This window comes from Gadus macrocephalus, chromosome 10, assembly GCF_031168955.1.
Source record: "Gadus macrocephalus chromosome 10, ASM3116895v1".
Taxonomy (NCBI): Eukaryota; Metazoa; Chordata; class Actinopteri; order Gadiformes; family Gadidae; genus Gadus; species Gadus macrocephalus.
The window spans coordinates 5,548,428-5,571,654 of record NC_082391.1 but is presented as its reverse complement, the minus strand read 5'-3'; the positions used below and the strand labels follow the sequence as shown (position 1 = coordinate 5,571,654).

The 23,227-nt window shown below is 45.9% G+C and overlaps 2 protein-coding genes across 3 annotated transcripts; both read right to left on the bottom strand.

Moving 5' to 3' along the window:
• Positions 1-538: 538 nt before the first annotated feature.
• On the bottom strand, positions 539-2,610 carry LOC132465536 (zinc finger protein 862-like). 2 transcript variants are annotated; one of them, XM_060062214.1, is made up of 6 exons: positions 2,417-2,603; positions 2,175-2,327; positions 1,940-2,084; positions 1,688-1,841; positions 1,450-1,588; positions 579-1,347 (listed from the first exon to the last, which is right to left on the bottom strand). In XM_060062214.1, the coding sequence occupies exons 1-6, from the start codon at positions 2,522-2,524 to the stop codon at positions 1,090-1,092; spliced, it is 957 nt and encodes a 318-aa protein (XP_059918197.1). In that variant the 5' UTR covers positions 2,525-2,603; the 3' UTR covers positions 579-1,089. The 2 variants fall into 2 exon arrangements, with proteins under 2 accessions (XP_059918195.1, XP_059918197.1); XM_060062212.1 differs by having other exon boundaries at positions 539-1,588; positions 2,417-2,610.
• An 825-nt stretch (positions 2,611-3,435) lies between these two features.
• On the bottom strand, positions 3,436-22,343 carry LOC132466475 (uncharacterized). Its single transcript, XM_060063726.1, is given in 9 exon segments — positions 3,436-4,764; positions 5,641-8,287; positions 8,420-8,534; positions 9,319-9,483; positions 18,592-20,307; positions 20,364-20,681; positions 20,683-20,730; positions 20,732-21,119; positions 21,122-22,343. Coding segments are annotated over 9 exon segments (6,636 nt in total). The 3' UTR covers positions 3,436-4,747.
• Positions 22,344-23,227: the final 884 nt, after the last annotated feature.

Sequence of the window (23,227 nt, the reverse complement as noted above, 5' to 3'; positions counted from 1 at the left end):
TTAAAGAGATATATTCTACAATGGCTAAAGTTGTTTAATTAAACTGGCATAACAAAAATTGCCTTTCAACTTCTTGAATTTCTTTGAATAAGGATTTATTAATAATTAGAACACTTTGTTTGAAGCTGTTACCTTGGGTGGGGATGGAGGATTCCTCAGGGCGGTCTGAATGGTACCGGGCCAGCCGGGCCTCGACAACCTACCACAGGATGGAGACGAGCACATTAGGGCCCTTCAACAGAGACAAGAGAGAAGACGCCCTCAGCCAGTGCTCATCCACCATACATTCATCGGCAACCAATCCTACCTGGAGAGAGGTCCCCAAGGACTTGGTAAGGCCGCAATGCACCAGCATGGCAAGCCTCCTGATGTCCCAGCACGGACAAGGGAGGCTTGGGCCGTATTACAGAAACTTCCTAACTCGTAAATCCTATCTTTTCTGTTTGGTAACTATGGTAACAAGGGTTAGGACCGGATTTAGGAAAAAAGTCTTTACAGAACGTCCGATCCTAAAGTCGGTGTTCTTATCTTAACTCCAGATAGGTAATGTGTATTACAGAAATATCCTAAATCACCAAAATCCCCAAAAACGGTCCTAACTTTAGGATGACCCATCAGCTCTCACAACTGTCATAACTATCATTTACGGTTACAAATTAGCGAGATGGCTGCTCTTTTATTACATATAGGGCAGCAAAATCGTAGACGTAGGCAGGGCTCCAGACTAACTTTTTCACAGTTAGCACTGGTGCCACCTAGCTTTTCATTTAGTAGCACCAAAACAAATTAGGTAGCACCATATTTTTCTTTGTATAGCGTGTTATTAATGTGTTACGTTGATGAAAGTTAAAGATTGACAATGACCCAAACTTGATGTTTGCAAAATATTTTAATCTGAATTCAAGTTTCTCTGCATGAGCCGCAGTACAAAAATACTGTTACATTGTATTAAACATATATTGAACATAACATTCCGAACATTGAACTTACTGGTAACTTAAAAACTAATAAATAACTTATAAACTTAAAGCTCATTAATTCAAACTGAACTTGAACTAAGCAGCATTAATTTCTTCCCTGCAATTCATCTCATTCTAGGGGCCAGCTCATATAGTTAGGCCTCCTGCTCCTCTTACCCTGGGAGAACCACTGCTTAACATCCTGCCTGGCATCATAGTCCTCCAGTTGTGGCCCCTCAACACTAATACGGATTAGGTCCTCAACAGTTTCAGTATGCAGGCTTGATCTAACATCTGACTTGATTCTGTTTACTGACGAGAAGCCTCTTTCACAGACTGCTGAAGAGATTGGGAGCACCAGCATGATTTTGACCAGGTGTAGGATATTCTGCAAAAGACGAAGTATGGTGATCAAACCAACTTTCCAAATCACCAAGTCAACAGTGTCAATGATCATGTAATTTTTGATACTACAGATAACAGAGCCTACCGCAAAGTCTGAGCAGTAGGGCTCTTTTGTCGTCATGACTTGCCACAGTCCAAGATAGCTTTTGTCCTTGAATGACGTGTTTATCGTCATTTTCATGAATTGGAACTCCTCTTTGGCCTTTTCTTTATTGCAGCCATTCCTGGCATGAGATGGAAGAATGGCAGGGACAAGGAGGTCTGTATCAACATGATTTAATTTATTATGTCAACATAAATATGATAGCACACGAAAAACTCACCTGTCCAGGACAGTGGAGAAGTGTTGTAGGAGAAAGTTCACCTCTTCCACACCATGGTTCAGGAGCTCCAGCCTATTATCTGGCCAAGAGTCATGGCTGAAAACATTGAAACACTTCACTGCCTTGGCTGTTGGTGTATCCTTTGTGTTCTCTTCTATCAGAAAAAGACAGACAGAAAAAGGTTAGGCCTCTCAACAGTGCTCTAAACATGTCATTGTGCCTATGATATTGTGCTAAAATATAAAAACTCACCAAGTAGGCTGCTAAATCTATTCTTCAGGTGTTTCACTGTGGACTCACAGGTCAGCACAATGGCTCCTGGCAGTCTGGGAGCACACTGGCTGATTGGTTGACCTTCTGCCAGCTTTGCAGCTTCACCTTTAGAAAGCGTGACTTCCTGTGAAGCATGCAAAATTAAAATGCTATGTACATCTTATTAACATGAAATAAACATTAGATTTTATATAGAGTATATAAAATTGTGTACCTGATACTTGAACGTCCCAACCCCAGGTTCTCCTCCTCTCTGTTGGCGCTGCTTCTTCATGGCTGCAAGGAACTCAGACAGCTTACCATCAGGTTTGGGGCTAGCTGCCATAGCTTCTATGGTAGCCAAGAGAGATTCGATGCCACTAACAGCCTGGGAAGACAGTTGTATTCTTAATATAAGAAACATGTTCAGGGGAATATAAAAGTAATCCCCTGGCCTCCTTTTTCTCTCTTCTTTACCTGAGGTAGGATTACATCGTTTTTCTGAAGCTGCAGGCTGAAGTTGCTGATGGAAGAGAAAAGGTCTGACAGGAAGTGGCAAAATGCCACAAATGTCCCATCCTCCATGCTGACTTTGACCTGCAATTATGTAGTTCTGATTCTCAACTCATACAACACCAAAGTTAAAATGTTTTCAATAATTGATTGTCACCACAAAACACTGAGATAAGATAATACTAACCTTCTTTGTTCTGCCAGCTATCTCTGCACTGGCCGAGGCACCTGCCAGATGCTCCATGTGCACATAAACAGCTGTACACTGGCCAGAGGAATTACCATCCTTCCCTGGTTTTAGGAAGGTCCTCAAACTCCGGGACACATGGGGCAGCCACCTGGTCCCTTTCACTCCACTCGGTGCATTCACTGTGACTCAGATTTCAGCTCCAAGTGCTTTGAGTTCCCTCATTGATTTGGGGCTTAGGTGGTATGTTTTCCAGATGAGGTGCAACAGGTCATACACCTGCCCAATCATGGAGACCTCTCTTTGCACACTCAACATCCCCTAGCTCCAATCTTTACAGAAAATCGATATATTTGTTTTAAAATTTAATTACACTTTGGAGAATGAATATGTATGGCAGATATGGTAAAAGGGAACCTACCTGTGTGGCATGCAGTGGAATGGGACAATGAAGGACCCAATCTCTGCTTGAAGGAGGGCTATCACTCCACCTCTGTGTCCCAGATTGACAGCTGCACCGTCTGCACCCATGGCTACATTTTTTTCCGTCCAGTTCTCACATTTTGGACCAAGGCTAGCAAAGGCTTTCTTGGCTGCAGCATAAACACCTTAAATTAACCACATAACATGGAATATTTATATTCTCTCTCTCTCCCTCTACACACACACACACACGTTATTGAGTGTGTTTTATAAGATACCTGGGCATGATGGCATTAAATAATTTTATTCTAAAGGAATTTATAAATCAACCTGTAGAGCATTTTTCCATATAGTTATTATCATTTAGTGTTAGCAGGAGCACTACTAAACACAGCAGGAGTCCAACAGTGCAACAACAGAAAAGTAGACGAGACGAGTTTTACTCTTCAGCCTCAAGGCATATTTATTTTATAGTGAATAACTAAACTGCTCTTCCAGCCTTCATGTTGGGAGCGGGCCAAGAGAATTATCAAGTCCAGAACATTCATATTTATAGGGGGCATGACGTCACCAATCATATCACATCTCTTATCAAACTGATAACACCCCCTTGTGGTGTGGAACAGATATACAGTACAGAATACATCACAGTCAATCATACATACTTATGTCAACACTCCCACTTATGAGTGACCTGTATCCTGTACAGCAGGGCTATTCAACCTCCTTATCAAGTGGGCCGAAAAGGAAAATCACTGGGGGTTCATGGGCCACACAGAGTAAAACTACGTGAATGAATCGCTACAAATAAATCGTACTTAAAGTAGTGTTAACTTAATAAATATAGTACTACTACATGGAATAAACTTGTCAGACGCATTCCTTCCTTCTTCACTTTTAATCGTATCATTATAAAAGATTTTGTTCTCACATATTTTGGACACATATTTAGAATTAAACAATGTTGTTTGAATCATCACAAAACAGAACTACTGTACATATGAGACATTTTGAGCCAGTGAGTCAGTGAGAAAGATTGCACTGCCTTGTTTGCCTAGTTTGGCTCATCCTGAGACACTCATGCAGCTTCTCATAGGCCATGGAGCAACGTGCCCTTGTTCTGATGGCATTCATATGAGAAAAGCTAGACTCACACGTATCGGTTGAGCCAAACATTGTCAGAATAAGTGATGCCAGTTCCTGGTTGTGGGATACTGATACTGGCTAGTATCACCGGCTACACACAGAAACCTGGTTTGCATGCAACTATGTTTCTCCTTTATTTTATTTATTTTTTGCATGCAACCTCTTGCGGGCCAGGAAAAAATTGAGAGGGGCCGCATTTGGCCCACGGGCCGCTAGTTGAATAGGCCTGCTGTACAGCTTTTAACAATCAGAATAAACAAATACAGAATTAAATCAAAAACATATTTACTATTCATCAGATGCTTACACCAAACATGACTCCTGAAAATGTCCTCAGTTTAACCTTTGAGACAGGCTTGGTCATAGCATCTGCTACCATCTCATCTGTTGGACAATAAACAAGTGTCATCTTCCCATCTTTAATGGTTGACCTTATGAAGTGATACTTGATGTCAACATGTTTGCACCTTTGTCTGCACACAGGGTTCTTCACAAGTGCAATAGTGCCCTGGTTATCCTCATGAACAGTTGGAACATATTCATAGGAATCCATACCCTTCAGTAATTGCTCTAGATAGATACACTCCTGTATTGTTAGAGCTAAAGCCATGTATTCGGCTTCACATGTAGATAACGCTACTGTGCTTTTTACTCTTCCATGATACCAGTGAGCTGTCACTGCTCATGCTCACACAGTAGCCAGACGTGCTCCGTCTGTCGCTGGTGTCTGCACCCCAATCTGCATCACTGTATGCCCAAAGGCCTAAACCATCGCTGCTTTTCTTAAAAGTCAGCTGCTTGTCAGTAGTACCTTTAAGATAACGCAGTGCATGTTTGACTGTCACCCAGTTTTCCTCTGTGGGGTTTGCAAAATGTTGTGATAACTTGCTTACCACAAAACATAGATCAGGTCTCGTACAAGTAGCTAAGTAGATGAGACTACCTACAGCTTCCCTGTATTTCCTTACATCAGTCATCTTTGGTGCATCGTCAGTGTAATCAACCTTTTGTTCACATGGTGTGTCACGTGTTCTGCACTCCTGCATATCAAATCGTTTGAGAATCTTCTCAGTATACCTCTGTTGTGACATGGTTACACAATCGTCAGTCTGACTGAAGTCTATGCCTAGAAAGTGTTTCAGCCTGCCTAGGTCCTTCATCTTAAACCTGGTGGAAAGCATTGCCTTCACCTGCTCTAGACTTATTGTGTTGTTTGCTGCGATGATGAGATCATCCACCCAAATGACAATAATCACCTTCCCTCCCTGCGTTGACTCTTTTGTGTACACACAATGATCTGCTGGGTTCTGTGTAAAGTTGTCATTTACCAAGCATTTGTGTAACATTTCATTCCAGTTACGTCCCGACTGTTTCAAACCATAAATTGACTTCTGTAATTTACACACTAGATTGTTTCCCCCTTTTTCCTAACCTTCAGGTTGTTCCATGTAAATGTCTCGGTCAATGGGTGCGTGTAGATACGCCGTCTTTACATCCATTTGGTGTAGTACCAAGTTCTCTTGTGCTGCCTTTTGCATGACTACACGTACACTGGTCATATTTGCCGTGGGGGAGAATGTCTCTCCATAATCTATCCCCTCTCTCTGGCTATACCCCTTCGCCACAAATCTGGCCTTGTACTGCTCACACCCATCACCACCCTCTTTAATTGAGTATACCCACCTACCTCCCACTGTCTTTCTGCCCTCTGGCAATTTTGTCAGGGTAAAGGTCTGGTTCTCCTCTAATGACTGCATCTCCTCGTCCATTGCCCTCTTCCATTTACCTGCTTGTGATGATGTCATAGCCTGCTTAAAGGTCAGTGGCACACCACACACTGCTCGGTAGCAATAGTCAACACTGGTGAGTGTGCTATCATCATCACCACTATCATCCTCAGTAGCATAATCACAGAGATAACTTGGGGGCTTACGCTCTCTAGTGGGGTACCTCCCACTGCTTGGGGCCTGTGGCGTCACCCTTTGGTGCTCCTCGCCATCATCCTCTGGGGATTGTGGACTGTCAGTCTGTACGTCTGTGCTCTGAGCACTGGGCTGTGGTGCGTCGGTCTTGTCACTATTTACAATGGGGTCAAGTCCTAAGTCCTGAGTCTGAGTCTCGCTGTCACATGTGGTCTTAGTGATAAACTTGACCAGTCTGTGCTTCTGCACTTTACCTTTGGTGGGGTAGTAAACTAGATAGGCTGGGCTGCCTTTGTCGTGCCCTACGAAAAGACCCTTCTCACACCTGGGATCTAGTTTACCCTTGTCTTGTATGTACGCATAACACTCTGACCCGAATTTGTGCATCTTGGCTAGATCACACTTCTTCCCTGTCAGTGCTGTGTATGGTGTTGTGCCTATGTGCTTGTTAAAGCATCGGTTTCTGGTGTATGCTGCTTCCTGAACGGCGTAATGCCATAGACTCTTAGGTAAGTTGCTGTCAATGAGCTTACACCTTGCCATCTCAAAGAGAGTGCGCCCTTCCCTCTCAGCTATCCCATTCTGGTGTGGGGAGTAAGGACAGGACGTCTCTTGTCTGATCTTGTTCTTTCGCAGGAGCGTCTTAAACTCTCTGCTTGTGAACTCGGTCCCGTTGTCTGACCGGATGCATTTCACACTGCCATAAGGCGCTATGTCAGCCAAGAACTTTTCAGTAGCCAGTACGGCATCACTCTTTGCTTTGAGGAAGTATGTGAATACTACTCCTGTGCACACATCTGTGAAAGATTGCATGTACCTGTAACCCTCAATTGAACCATTGGTCACTGGACCAGCTAGATCAGTGTTTACCAACTCCAGTGGTGTTTTCACCTTGTCTGTTGCATTTCTGTTTCTCGTCCGAGTAAACTTCCCCTCTATGCACACATGACATTCCTTTTCAGGCTTACGCTTTGCACCCTTAATGTGCATGCCTAGGGTTACATCCTGCAGTTTCAGTATGTCATCATAGTTACAATGCCCCATAATTTCATGCCAGGTTTGAATATCATGGCTAACATTGCACATATCATTGTCATCACACTTGGTTTGCAAGTAGTACATTCTGTCACACACTTGAATGCTAAACCTTGCACCATCAGGCGCTACAAGAACATCGTTACCTTCCTTGAAGAGTACCTTGGCACCGTGTGCAGTGGCACACTTCACGGAGAAGAGTTCTTGTGGGAACGAAGGGATGTACAGGGCGTTCTTGAGAGTCACTGTACATGTTCGTCCGTCGCTGTCGGTGAGACACACCTGTGCGTCTCCTCTGCCTTCCGCCAACCCGAATGTCTGCCTCCCGTCGGCCAGCTCCATGCTGTGGCTCTCCGGCTTGAATGTGCTGTCGAAGGACTTGAACCGGCTCCTGTCGTTCAGCATGTGGGATGTCGCGCCAGTGTCGACGATCAGCCCTTTTCCCTCAATCTGCCGCTGCTGCGCTGGCTTGCAGGTGTCCTCGGTCTCTGCCCGGAATGTGAAGTCGACTCTCGCGGGTCCCCGCGCCTCGATCCGTCCACCATTCGCTGCCCGACCGCCACTGCTACCACCGCTGCTGCCGCCGCCTCTGCTACTGCCACCGCCGCTGCTGTTGCTGCTATCACTGCCGCTGCCGTTGCCACCACCGCCGTGATCTTCAGCGCCAGCACACCTGGACCTTTGTGCACGCTCTTTCTTCCTGCAGGCGTTGTCGCTGTGGCTTGTGCTTTTGCAGGAACCGCACCAAACTTTTCTTGTGCACTCATCTTTTCGATGTCCCCTTTCACCGCACCGCCAACACGCCATCTCTGTCGAAGATCCGCTGTTCTTTTTCTTCAGTGCTGCGTGAGCCTTCAGCACCCTTTCTCCCGCCATCTCGGCTACTGGCTCAGCATCCTCCGACGCCTCGAAGTTTCGCAGCTTAGCCTTGAACTCCGCCAGTTTCATCTCCGCTGAACCGTGGGTTACCATCAGCGTAAACGGCTTGTAGTTCTCTGGGAGTCCCCGCATAATCATAGCCATCATCAACCCCTCACTCGGTGCCTCGCCTGTGCCTCTGAGCGCTGTGAAGATCTGCTCTGCCCGGATAATGTACTCTGTCACAGTCTCAGTGTCCGCTTTCTTCAGCGAGGTTAACGTTATGTATAACGAAACAATCCGTGGCCTACCTTTGCCAATGTAGTGCTCTCTCAACACTTGCAGACTCTCGCGTCCCTTATTTTTACAGTCTCAGAATATCAGTCCCAAACTCACGTTATCCAGCAATGGCGCCAACGAACAGTAAGCATCAGCATTCAGCTCCTCATCCTTGGCTCGTTCCTCAGCCGTCAGCGGTCCACCAGACTCGTTCAGAATAGTCTCTTTTAACCTGACACGGTGCATACAACACAGCATCCGTTCTTCCCAGAGCTCATATTCTTCGGCCCTACCGTCAAACATCGGCCACTTTGCCTTTTGATGTGCCATTCTCCTCAGCTTTGTTAGCTTCCCGGTTTTACCGCGCTAACTAGCTAACACACTTTTGCTGACTAGCTAACGTTCGCCGCCACTTTCCGTTGTTGCAACTATCGTCGTCATTACTGGGCCCATAACCTGTTAGCAGGAGCACTACTAAACACAGCAGGAGTCCAACAGTGCAACAACAGAAAAGTAGACGAGACGAGTTTTACTCTTCAGCCTCAAGGCATATTTATTTTATAGTGAATAACTAAACTGCTCTTCCAGCCTTCATGTTGGGAGCGGGCCAAGAGAATGATCAAGTCCAGAACATTCATATTTATAGGGGGCATGACGTCCCCAATCATATCACATCTCTTATCAAACTGATAACACCCCCTTGTGGTGTGGAACAGATATACAGTACAGAATACATCACAGTCAATCATACATACTTATGTCAACATTTAGCTCTATGAAACAGAAATGAGACACACTCCTTACCTTTTGCATGGGCGTGTTCAACCTCAATATGGCCAATAAGAATATTGCACGGTTTTCCATCTTCAACGATACGGGCATATATAATCTCGCACTCCTTGGTGGATTTGTCAGTGGAACCGTCAAGCATGAATGAGAGGTAGGGGGCGTGTGCGACTTTGTCAGCGGTCTTTCCCTTGAGTGTGTCTGCTATAACTCCCACAAATTGTGCACACGCAGTGTCGTTGGAATACGTGGGGTTGACGTTCAGTCCGTTCTTCATTAGTATGATCTGTGATTTGAATTTTGTGAACGGGAGTTCCTCTTTAGCGATGTTGTAGGCGGTGTTAAATTTGATTATCATTTCGTCATTCTCCGCCGAGCGATTGCTCTCATCAATCCTATTAAATGCGGTAGGGAGGGGCTGGGAGCTACGTGTAATGCAGCGGTCCCTGCACGTCTTGTGCTTTTGGCTTTCATTGTGTAATTTTAATGACTGCACTTTGAATTGTGTGGATCCATTTGCAAAATGTGTCCTGCCTGCAACGGACGGGCCACATGTCCTGCAGTACACACACACCATGGCTTGTCCCTCGTATCGTAACCACGGGAACTGCACCAGCCATTGTTCTTGAAAACTACTTTTTTTTTTTTATCCCCACTGCCCCCCGCCTTTTTCGCCAACTTGTCACTGTCGTCTTCAGAAGAAGAATCCGAGATTCTTGTCGCTATCTCTGCTAACCCTTCTCCACCACCACCAACAACAGCCTCATTTGTTTCCTCTGGCTCTGGCACATTTTTCTTCTTAAAATAATCAACTTTTTTTCTCAAAAGGTGACTTTCAGAGCGAAGTAGCCGGTATAGGTAAACTGTCACAACCTGCAGTGTCGCGTAATTTAACTGAGGTGGCAAAAGCCATTGGCGGATTAGCCCGACGTAACATTAAGTTTCCAACGGGTGATGAACTCAACATCATCAAGGAAGCCTTCTATGAACACGCAAGGATGCCGGGTGTAATAGGACTGGTGGACGGATCCTTATTTCCAATTAAAGCGCCCAAAGAGGATGAAGCTACCTATGTTTGCCGTAAAGGATACCATGCGATCAATATTCAGGCAATAGGAGACCATAACATGCTCAGCCGACATTTAGTAGCGAAGTGGCCTGGGTCAAGTCATGACGCCTTCGTCTTCAACACAAGGTGGCGTATATGATTAAGACTATTTCCCTCGGCCTATATTGTTAGAAAAGTGGTTTTACTTGTTGTAACAACTAGTCTATCTGCAGTGACATCAATACGTATCTGGAGGAAAGTGGTTTGAGTGGATGTGTTACCTCCCACAGCTTCCCTGCTCCGAACCGTAGTTGGGAGCAAGCTGGTTTCAATTCTATTACTTGGCTCGTTGCAGGTAACTTGCTTGTCTAGTGGTCCGGTTAACATAGCCGAAGCACAAACAGTGAGGCGTTGGTTGGTTGCAGCAATCAATTAGGCTTTCTTTATTCAACAATGGTACATTCGCGAGCACGAAAGGCTACTATCACGTTCGCACTGTAGACTCCGACTGATTTCCCGCGTGGTCCTTCGTTTACCCTACCCACAACACACCCGTTCTATTACGTCACACCTAATGCGCCACACAAACGTATTTTACCCCCAACAAAACCACCAGGGGGAGCCAGAGACTGCAACACTACCCCCACTCTGGAGAATGTTTAAACCCTTAACATATCTCCAGCATCACTACACTGTACACAGGAAAATACCAATTAGACCGTCATTATACAAACATCCAACCATAACATGCGTTTCCCACAGGCCCTGAAGGGGTCCTCTTCCAGTGGAAAGTTAAGGTGAAAAGGCAAGCGTATTCCCCACTCCTTCTTTCGTACATGTAGGCAAATGGCATAAACACTCATACATTAGCGTACTTTACAGGGTGTAAGAGTTCAAGTGCAATAGCGTACTACAGGGTGTAGGATTTCAAGTGCAAAAATAGGGCAACATTTTCTATTAAACAAATAACATTTTTCTTTCATTCAAATCGTTTTTCACACGCATGCCCATTAAGTGCCTCAACGGTAAACATACCCAGGATGCTCCAACAAAACTATGCGCACCATTCGTTTTCAAACCACCGACTGGTGACAGCAAACAACAATATCAAACCGTTAAATCGTATAAAACTTCACATTTCTAACCTCAACATAGGCGAGTTACCTTGCAATGATACTACTGGAAATACAATCTTGGTTATTGTCAATACTCAAACTCTTTTGCTTTGACAATACTGGAACTTCTTTTTGTTTGGACAACACAGGAACTCTTGTTTTTGTTGTCTTTTACTGGAACTCTTTTCCTCTGAGGAGGGCAGCGATCCGCCTACACCCAACCTCAGGCAACTATGCTCAGTGATCAATCCAGTCACCAAACATGTCAGGAGCTCTGCGGACCCTCTGGGGTCGACGCCGAGGGGTGGAGCTCAAAAGAGGACGAGCAGCTTCTCCCCTGGCCGTATGCGAGGTCCCAGCCTCCTCCAGCGAAGGCTCAGCGGGGTGCAGTGGCGCCACCATGGGGTGGCGAGGGGTGGCTACTGCCACCCCAAAATCATTCTTTGCCACCCCATTTGCCACCCCTAATGGCGCGTTTCCACTGCAGGGTGCGGAACGGATCGGATCGCAAAGGTGCGGGTCGGGTCGCGTTTCCACCGCCAAAAGTGGGCGTGACCCGGACTTTGCCGTACCCGTTCCGGCCCCGTTCTCGGGACTCCTCCGTTGGGGTACCGCAAACGAGACGAGACGCCTGAAAGGGTCCCGTGAAATTCTAGCTACACCCCCCCTCCGTTGATTGGTCGACAGAATCGTCACTTCCGGGTGACGCGGGGATAAAAACAAACAAACAGTAGCCTCGAGGTATTATTCTTAACAATTAACTTGTCGCGTAAAACGCTTGCTTGGGCGAACAAGGAGGTGGAGACGTTCGTCTGCATTCTTGGGGAGGAAGACGTTTTTTACGATGTTTACGTAGCTGCCGCGGCGATCGACATCCGGCCTACCACAAAGCGTACTGTCGGCAGTGGAAATGCGACCTCGGAACTGAGCTGGGCTATACCTCCCCCTCCCTACCGCACCTTTGCGATCCGATCCGTTCCGCACCCTGCAGTGGAAACGCGGCATAAGACCCCCCTCCCTGACGTTGCTTGTTGGTGAATTGCTATGAGAGATTTGAAGGAAACGTGGAAGACGAAGACCGCAGTAGCACACAGCACTTGGACAACACCTTTTAAACAGCACATTTCTGACGAGAAAACTTCTAGTGGGTATGTATATCACACAATGGTGAACTCTCAAAGGAAATACATACATATGTTTACTTCATTCTTAAAACTGAACTTACTCATTACGTTTTTATTATTGTTGAATTCACGCTAGCATTGCTAAGCGGGAAAGTTAGCATAGCTAACAACTAATACTGAAATGGTGTGTCAATTTTCAGAGGATGAAACTAAAAGGTACTTCGGACATTTCCAATTTTTTTGAAAAGAAAAATGCCAGTACAGCAGTGGAAAAACAGCCAGGGGAGAATGAGGAGGAACAGGTAGAGCTAGGCAATGAACTGGAAGAGGTGGATAGATCAGGGACTGCAGAACACGCCGTGTCAGCGACGGTTCCTGGGCCAGCAGGTAAAGTTACAGAGATAAAATAGATATCCTTGCTACTGAAATGGATATTTCAGATAGGCTAACATCAGTAATGTAATGGCATCATGTTTCAATATACCAGGAATGCGAAAGTTTGATAGGAATGCCTGAGGATTCATTTCGGTTGAGAAGAAAATGAATCGCAATAGGCTACTACGTGTATTTTTTTTTTTTTTGATAAGCAAGCCATAAATTAGGTGGCCTAGGAAACTGTCAGGCTTACTGACAGACGGACAGAATCAGAGTTATAGGCGGAACAAACTGAGGAATAGGCTGAACAAACTCCTCTTCCGTGTGAACCCATTAGCTAAACACTAAACGCTAAACCTTGGCAGGCTAAAAGGCGCACGTTAACATAAACTCACCCTGAATATGTTCAAAGACGTTCGCCCTCTCTGTAGGCTACGACCGTCACATAAATTAATCCAACACTGTAGAACACCCGCAAAGACTGTTGACACGTTGACACCGTTCAGAGAACCATGTTGCATGTAGCATTTCTTGTTTATGTAAAGTTATGTTATCTTGCGGTCATGGGTTTTCTCTAAATTACCTAAATGCCAGACGCTTAAATTTGTCCTTTATGGAAATGAAAAAGGCTACATGGCCTCCCAAAAAAAATATTAGGCTACATGTTTTTGGTCAGAAGTTCTGACCCAGAGTAGTCCAATTGGCCTATCCTACAGTCAAACTATGTCAATTAGCTCACCCTATTTTGACAGTCAGCTGACAATATGGCAAAGTCAGGTGACCAATAGGCCTATGCATTTGTTTGCATTTGTTTTAATCACAGGTTTGGTCCATTTCAATTCTCTACATTCATTTTTATTTGAAAATGGGTTGGTTACTATTTTAGTGGCAGCTCTGATACATTTTAATTATTTTCAATATTTCTGCAACTGCCAAATATTCTATTGTATCATGACCTTAAAATTGTGAATTCTATCGTCGGCTGAGTGTATGAAATCCACAGGGGAGAGGGTAGATTGGCAGTTGAATATGAGGAAGATTATACATGGGTGTAGCATGTGAACTTTTTGTCAGTATAAAAGGCTACTGAGGTTAAGTGATCTGGGGCCGTATTCACAAAGGATTTTAGGGCTAAAAGTAGGTCCTAACTGGCGAATTTAGGAGTAACTCCTAAAAATAATGGGCGTGTCACTCTTAAATTTAGGACTCCTAACTTTTTTCACTAAGAGCAATTCACAAAGTATTTTAGGCCTAAAAGTAGCACCTAAGTCTAGGAGAGCTTAAAAGTCCTCAAGAGGACTCCTAACTCAGTAAGACCTATTCACAAAGGGACGAAATGTTAGGGTATTAAACTTGTTGTGGAGTTAATCGCAATGCAATAACATCCCCGACTAACAGGAATAATCCGATTAGTCCCGAAATAAAATGTTTGGCCATACTACGTTATTTAGCAACAGGTGCAATGCAACTTTGCAATGCCGACGATTGAAAAATATCGCAACCATCAGTCAGCCGTGCCATAAACTTTCCTTTGGACATTCAACAATTACACAGGATCAAAGCCAACTTCATGGCAATTGCAGGTATGCCCGGTGTGGTCGGTGCTATCGACGGGACGCACATAAAAATAATTGCGCCATCAAAAGACGAGGACGTGTTCGTCAATAGGAAGAGAGTGCATTCCATCAACACGCAGGTTGTTTTTGATGCAAATTTTAACATAGCCTACTGGATGTTGTTGCAAAGTGGCCTGGATCTTCAGCTACCCATGATTCGCGCATTTTAATGGAGAGCGGTCTGAGGCAGCTTTTTGAGATGTTCCAGTTGGGTGTCACTTGCTGGGAGACAGTGACTATCCATGCAAGACGTGGCTCTAGACACTCAATCCACAACCGGGAGCACAGTTAAAGTATAACATGTAAGTGATTACGCATATTACGCTTAGTCCTACGTGTAAAACACATCGTATTGGCTCTTTGACGCCTTTTATTTGTTGAATCCATATGATTTCTTCCATATATGCTAGAGCACACAAACATACACGAAATGTTGTGGAGAGAGGAATTGGGCAGATGAAACGTCGGATCATGTCCTCCACGGCGAAATACGCCTCACCCCAGAGAGGGCAAGCACAGTCATTACTGTATGTGCCATTCCACAACCTCTGCAAGCGGAGGAACATTCCACAGCCAGACGATGATGATGATGATGATGGCGATCAACATGACATTGAATTTGGCCGGCATTTAGGGATCACTTTGAAAACACATTTTAGGTAAGCACCTTGGCACAAATCAGTCAACACTTGTGTAGTTCATAACATTTATTTTCTTCTAAATTTTACGTATTTTTATTGTTTGTTTTCTCTCTCTCTTGAACGTGCAGGCTACAACGTCATTATCGTGGTCTGCACAAAATTTTCATCATGCGTGTATTCTGCTAACTGCACTATAACTACTTAATAGGAATTCATTTCTAGCCTAGGCTATTTCCTTGTTTTTCGGTGATTCAGTGGGCTCGTCTGAACAACCAATCACCGAACTGACTGCTTCTAAACTCGTGCACGAGAATTGACGTAATCCATAGCAACGGCGCGTCACTCTTAGTTCACTCTTTGTGATTTATCCTTAGTAAGAGTAGGTCTCAGCGGCTTTGTGAATAACTTTTAAGAAAAAACTCCTACGTAAAATGTTTTAGCGCGAGTTAGGAGCACTCCTAGCGGTAAGATAAAATGCTTTGTGAATACGGCCCCTGGAGTAGTGTAAATTAAATGGTCCAGAACCTAAAATTGATGTCAGAGATGACCAATGTATACCAATACCAATGTAGAGATAAATATATTGCTTTAGCTTGTCAACTTTGAATTATGAGTTATTACATATTCATGTTCTGTTGTACAGTAAATTGGTGGTTGATCTTGAGGAATGTATTCTTATGCTTCTTTTTAGTAATCAAAGTGATAATTTCCCTTGTGATTCATCCTAGATATATCCCAGTCAAGAGCAGAAGGACCCAAACAACCACAGCTCAGATTCTTCCCTCGGACCCTTGTAGGCGGTCAAAGAAGGAGCTTCATCAAAGACTGGTACACTGTCCATAAATGGCTTGAGTACTCCCAAAGTAAAGACGCTGCCTTCTGTTATGCCTGTCGGCATTTGAGTCTTCCCTCTTCAAGGGATTCTGCATATACAGCGGAAGGGTTTAAGCACTGGAAGAAAGCTACATTCAGAGATGGTGGATTTGCTGCACATGCAAAATCAGAATCCCATAGAAATGCCATGTTTTCCTGGCAAGACTATGACCAAATGCCACAAAGCATCTCTGCCTCCCTGAGCTCAGGACATGAAAAATTAATCAAAGAGAACCGTGAATATGTTAAAACTATAGGTGACACCCTACTTCTAACTGCAACACAGAATATTGCTCAAAGAGCTCATGATGAGAAACATGGTGAAAACAGAGGAAATTTCCTCACCATCATGGAACTGGTGGCCAAACATGACAAATTAGTGGATAAAAAAATGAAAAGTCAAAAGAATGCCACTTACCTGGGTCACGGAACTCAAAACGAAATGCTGGACTGCCTAGCAGAAATGGTGCGCAACTCTATAATTAATGAAGTTGCTCAAAGTGAGGCCTTCAGCATTATGGTTGATGAAACAAAAGATATCAGTAAGAAGGAACAGATGTCCTTTGTAATTAGGTACTACTATAACGGCTCTATATTGGAAAGCTTTCTGGCTTTCGAAGCTCCAGAGCGCCTGGATGCTGCATCACTTTCACAGAAAATTATACAATTAATGCAAAAGTATGGACTTGATTACAGAAATCACTTAGTAGGACAGGGTTATGATGGGGCCTCTGTCATGAGTGGGAAAAACACAGGTGTCCAGGCACGGATTAAGGCAGAGGCCCCATTAGCCTTCTATGTGCACTGCAATGCACACTGCTTAAATTTGGTATTAGTTGACAGTGTGAAATGCCTCAATGAGGCAGATTGTTTTTTTTCTCTTTTGCAGAGGCTCTATGTTTTTGTGTCAGGGTCCTATGTACATCAAAAGTGGCTAGAGGTACAGAGAGAAATGTATCAGGGGGCACCAAGAGAATTACAAAGACTGATAGTGACACGGTGGGCATGTCGGTACAATGCATGCAAAACGGTTAAGGATAGACTGCCGGCTATCATGTGCCTACTGAAAAGACTCTGAAGAGAGAAATGGTGACAGGGCTACTGAAGCAAGAGGTCTGTTGGCACAAATAGATCTCCAGTTCATTGCCCTCCTTCTGACAATGACACAAGTTTTTGGTAAGATTAAGTATCTGTCTGATGCTTTACAGTCCCCACAACTGAATTTGGGTGTAGCGGTTACCCTTGTGGATTCACTTGTTGACACATTGAACAGTTATCGAGAAGGCTCTGTCTTTAATGAAATTTGGGACAATGCGATGGCTCTCGCTGAACAATGCAGTGTTGGTGTTGCATCTAGACGTCAAGTCACACCAAGCTCTAGGCTTGAAGGCTATTACATATCCAAACCAATAGCTCAGAGACAGGTCAACACAGATAAGGAGTCTTTTAGGACGGGCTCGTTCATTCCAATTCTTGATGTCCTTCTCTCAGAAATTAGGAGAAGATTTTCAAAGTTGTGTCATAATGGAAGGCATACAGGCCTTCAATCCAGGTAGTTCCACATTTTGTGAGAAAACTGTAATATTAGCTTTGGCATCACAATACAAATGCAACACTGAGAATCTTGAATTTGAAATCCCTCAACTTAAAAGGATACTGGGCAGGAAGCAAACTAGTGGCCTTGAAACACCATCCAGTTGACTAGACCTCACAGTCTTTCTTGAGCCATATGGAGAAGTATTTCCTGAGATGTTTAAACTTTGCAAAATTGCACTTGCACTACCTGTAAGTACTGCAGCTTGTGAGCGTAGTTTTTCTGTTCTAAAATTGGTCAAGACTGTCTTAAGAAATTCGATGAGTGATGAGCGACTGAGCAACTTAGGGGTGCTAAGTATTGAGTCAAAAAGATCAAAGGCCATAAGTCTTGATGACTTTGTGGATGTGTTTGCAAAAAGACACAACAACAGGAGAATAATCCTACTTTGAAAAGAGTCTGACAGGTGCAGGAATATTAATTGTGAATAGTTCAAATGCAAAACCCTCTCTAAGTTCATCTTCATAAATATGAAAAAATGTAGTTGGTTTTTATAATAATTTCCAAGAAATCTCTATCAAAGTGCAATCTAAATTTTATTTTCAAGTAAAAACAAAGCAATCCAATTTCTGTAAATTCATTGCAAATGAATGTATCTGAACTGTTCATGTATTGTCCATTGTTTTTTCAATGTTTCATTTCTGTTCATACAGATTTTGTTGAAAATGGCAAGCTTGTGAATATATTTAGGCAATATTCTAAGATGGAACTGTTTAATTGTTTTAATAGTTTAACTGTCTATTTAAATGGACCTATTATAACCTGTGCTGTAAATCTGTGCACTGCACAATAAAGCAATATCAAAAATATTTTTGGGGTGTTTTCAAATGTATTGTTCATTTAATCAAAATTAAACTACAGTAATTGTCAAGGAAAAGTACAGTTATATAAATGGTACTACTATTTAGCTACTGTGAGATAGGCGATAGTATACGTACACATGTAAAACAAGATTGCTTGTTTGAGAGTTGCCATCAAGAGATCAAAATATGTCTGTATACACCATATTACATAGATATAGATTTATTAGAATAAATAGTAGATTATTAAATTGGGTTATGTTTTTTTTTTTTTTTAGTATGCCACCCTAAGATTTGCTGTGGCCCCCACTGCCCACCCCTGGAATAATTTTCTGGAGGCGCCACTGGCGGGGTGGCAAGGAAGCTGGCTGCTGCTCGGTGATGGTGGTGGAGAGAAGAGGCCTGGAAGGGCCTCCACAACAGGGTCCTCCGTCTCTGGTGACGTGCCCCAAAGGTCAAGGGGACTGCTGTCGATTTCTGAAGAGCTGGGGTCTGACGACGGGGGTGGCGCCTCCACTGGTGCCCACGTTCCAGCCTCCCGAAATGTCCAGCTGTTGTCTAGTGCTGTCCTGGAATGGTAAGCTTTGAGTTTGTCGTGATGAACGACTTTCATCTTCATCCTCTGACCCTTTTTAATCCGGTAGACCAAGTCGTCCAGTACGCCCACAATGAAGTACGGACCCTCGTAGGAAGGCAGGAACTTCCGCACTTTATCCTTTACTCTCTTGGTGCCTTTGACTAGGAACCATACTGCATCACCGACTTTGTGTTGGACTCTGCAAACATTTTTGTCGTACTGTCGTTTGGCACGCTCGACAGATTTTCCCAGCGCCTCCCGGGCCAACTGGTGAGATAGCTCGAGCCTTTCCCGGAGCTGTACGACATAGGATGGAGGGGTAGTAGTGTTGTCTGGGTCAGGTGGCAACCCAGCAACAAGATTCACTGGCTCTGTAATTTCCCGCCCGAACAGCATCATGTTAGGCGTCAGGCCCGTGGAGCTGTGTTTGGATGCACGGTAGGCCATGACTGCATATGGGGTCATGATGTCCCAGTCCCAGTGACATCGTTCCGCAGTGGTGGCTATGATTTTCTGCAGGGTGGCATTGAAACGTTCTACTTGGCCGTCTGACTGCGGCCGAAACGGCGTGGTCCGTGTCTTGTCGATTCCCAGCAGTTCACACATTCTCTGGAACACAGCTGACTCGAAATTGGTACCTTGGTCGCTGTGTAGGCACTGTGGAGCTCCGTACCGGCACATCCACTCGGAAACAATCTTCTCGGCCACCGTCGTTGCTTGTTCATTGGGAACCGGGTAGGCTTCCACCCATTTGCTGAAGTAGTCTTGTACTACTATTATGTAGCGGTTGCGCCTTTCAGTTTCATTTAATGGTCCCATTAAATCGACTGCGATGCGTTCGAAGGGGGCACCAACTCGCACTGTGCCCATGGCGGCTTGAGGTGTTTTCTTCGGGCGGGCTTTTGCAGCACAGCTGGTGCAGGTGCGGCACCACAGAGTGACGTCATCCCTCATATTGTACCAGTAGTACCGGGCCTTGAGACGTGCGAGTGTCCTTTCTCCTCCAAAGTGGCCACCGACTGGGCCATCGTGCAATTGCTCCGTGACTGAGGTGCGGTACTCTTGAGGCAACAGGATCTGTGGATAGAACACCTTTCCATCTGTGCAGTAGAATTTCCTCAGCAAAACGCCGTCTTTCTGGTAGAGCCTTTTCCACTGCGACCAGTAGGCTTTGGTGGCAGGGCTGTAGGGTGCTATGTCCGCCCAGGGTGGCCTGCTCCTCCCCTCGTCCATCCACTTCCTCACTGGTGCTATATCTGGGTCAGCTTCTTGGGCACTGATTAACTGCTCTTGGGTCCAACCACTGAACAGGTTGGTTTGGGCTGGCTCACTCACCCTGTAGACACCTGGTCGGAACAGAGAGCCAGCTTGATCATCACTGAAAACGTCCGCTACCCCCACTGGAAGATGCTTAGACTCAACTGCAGGGCTGCCTCCATAGCAACTGGAGGTTGCTCTGCAGGAGTTTCCACGGCATCCTCTTCAGGCACCACTACCCCCACTGGAGGTTGCTCTGCAGGAGTTTCCACGGCATCCTCTTCGGCCATGTTGCACTGAATCCCCTTGTGCTGGAACTGGTTACTGAGGCTAGGCTCCGGCACTGTGCATGGGCATGACGTCCGGCAGGGTCTTCTGGAGAGCGCGTCCGCATTTTGGTGGCGTCTCCCTGGACGATGGATCACCAGGAACTCGTACTCTGCTAGTTTCTCAAGCCAGCGAGCAAGCTGACCCTCAGGCTCCTTCATCCGAGTCAACCAGCGCAGGCTGCTGTGATCAGTCCGTATGATGAATGATCTCCCTAGCAGGTACTGCCGGAAATGAGAGGTGAACTCGTCTGGTGGTGCAGTAGTTTTGCTCAGTGGGCGACATTCTCCTCACCTTCTTGTACTTGGGAGAGGACTGCTCCGATTCCCCAGTCACTGGCGTCTGTGTCGAGGAGCAGTTGGCCACTGTCGAGGGGATAACCCAGCACCGGCGCTGACGTCAACCGGCTTTTCAGCTGCTCGAACGCCTCCTGGCATTCATCCGTCCAGTTAAAACGTGCATACTTTTTGGTGAGTTTGTGGAGGGGCTTGGCAACTGTGGCGAAATCTTTGACGAAGCGTCGGTAGTACGAGGCCAGGCCGACAAACTGACGCACTTCAGAGACGTTTCGGGGTGCGGGCCACTCAGTCACCTTTTGAATCTTTTGGGGGTCAGTGGCGATACCTTTGCTGGAGACGATGTGCCCCAGGTAAGCCACTCGCTCTCGGAACAGGAAACACTTGATGATTTAAGTTTCAGGTTGGCTGCGCGTAGTCTGTTGAACACTTGGCTCAGCCGCTCCAACATGTCGGTGCCGTCCCGCCCCAGGACAATGATGTCATCGAGGTACACCAAACAGGTCTCCCACTGCAGCCCGGCCAGGACACGGTCCATGAGCCTCTGGAATGTGGCCGGCGCATTGCACAGTCCGAAAGGCATCACATTCCATTCGAACAGGCCCTTACGGGTGCAGAAAGCAGCGGCTTTTCGGGCTCTCGGCGTCATTTCCACCTGCCAGTATCCTGATGTTAAGTCCAGCGTGCTGAAGTACCTGGCGGTGGACAATGTGTCTAAGGTGTCCTGGATGCGGGGCAGTGGATACGCATCCTTAATGGTCCTCTCATTTAAGAGCCTGTAGTCGACACATAGCCGCGAAGTCTGGTCCTTCTTCCTTACCATAACAATTGGTGCAGCCCAGCTGCTGTTGCTGAGTTGGGCCACACCAGTGTCCAGGCTCTGCTGCACCTGCTGGTCCGCTGCAGTTTGTTTGTCTCCAGCCATCCTGCGTGGTTGCTGTTTCACAGGTGGACCAGGGATGGTGAGGATATCGTGCTGCACGAGGCCAGTACGGCCAAGGTCAGTGGGCCCCGTGGAGAAGACGTCACTGTATGACCGTAGCAGGCAGGCCACCCTCTCATGGTCCCCCTTTGGCAGACTAGCACAGCTCTCATTATACAGGACCTGCAGGTGGCTGGGCAAAGAAGCAGAGACAGAGTTAATCGGTTCAGAGGCCAGTGGGGCGAGGGGTGGCTGGGGCTCCAGCTTCCCTAACACCGTTGCTGGTTGTAGGATCCCTGCCACAACGCCTCTCTTCAACGTGACAGGTAAGGCTCCAGGGTTGAAGACTCTGATGGGAACGTTGGTGGACCGCTGCGCCTGTACGACGAGGTGAGCCACTAGTACGTGGTGTTTTTCGATGAAACCTTTAGTTGGGCTCAGCATCAGGTCTCCGTCAGCAGCGTGGCGGAGGTGGGCGGTGCCGGGGACTACATACTCACACCCCGATTCCAACACTGTTGTGCGGGCCACTCTGACAATGTGCACCCGGGACTGATGGCTTGGGTTAAAACGAGGCACCTTCTCTCCGCATAGGGTTATCTCACGGCGACCATAGTCCAGCTGGGCACTCGTCTGATGTAGGAAAGGGTGCCCCAGGATAACCTCGGTGCTCTCTGCTGTGTCGGCCATGATGAAGTTCACATTGGTAGCTCGGCTCCCAACTCGTACTGGTAGGTTGACTTCCCCCAGCACTGCCAGACCACAAAGCAACTCAATACGAACAGTTCCTTACATTAATTGACAGTAATGTATTTCACCTATGAAATGCATTTTTTCCAGGCTCTGTTCCGTGCAAAATGAGTAACTAAGTAACTTGTGGGGCGGCTCAGTCTACTTCAGTTACTAACAGTGGGGCCCTGGGCCCCACTGTTAGTAACTTGTGGGGCCCTGGGCCCCACTGTTAGTAACTTGTGGGGCCCTGGACCCCACTGTTAGTAACTTGTGGGGCGGCTCAGGGGGGCCCAAGGGCCCCCCTGAGCCCTTGGGCCCCTGGGCATGTGCCCAGGTTTTCCGGTGCCGTATTTCGATACTCAATTAAATTAATCCCAGCCTGTCTGCCAATAGTAATATCCATTTCAACTGTTTCTGGGTAAATGCTACGTCTGTGAGCCAATAATCATGTGGTATTAGTGGTTCTGAATCTTAAGTCGCTGGTGATTGGCTGTCACATTTTCGGAGCGCGAGACACGTTTGTAAACTTGACCGTCACTATATCAAACTTTGTCAGCTGTAGCGTAACGTCACTCTTGACGTTGTCATAATGCCTAAAAGGTCCAAAGTGTGGCTCCACTTCGCTCAGGTGGACACCAATAGAGCCAGATGCTCTATTTGCCAAAAAGTCGTGCTGGCGAAAGACGGTAACACATCAAATCTTGCGAAACATTTAATAATGCACAAGATTAACCTCCGGTCGGACAGCTGCTCCGTGTTTGACTGTAAAGCTAAGAAAGCTAAGAAGGACGACGGGACTTCAGTCACTAGACCGCCTCCTTCTTCCACATCGAATTCTCTAT

Excerpts from the sequence above, each read along its gene's own strand:
- LOC132465536 (XM_060062212.1), bottom strand. The coding sequence starts at position 2,524 with ATGGAGGATGGGACATTTGTGGCATTTTGCCACTTCCTGTCAGACCTT. Across the intron at positions 2,328-2,416 it reads ACGATGTAATCCTACCTCAG|GCTGTTAGTGGCATCGAATC; the intron begins GTAAAGAAGAGA and ends CTGTCTTCCCAG. Across the intron at positions 1,589-1,687 it reads TTCTCCACTGTCCTGGACAG|GAATGGCTGCAATAAAGAAA; the intron begins GTGAGTTTTTCG and ends ATCTCATGCCAG.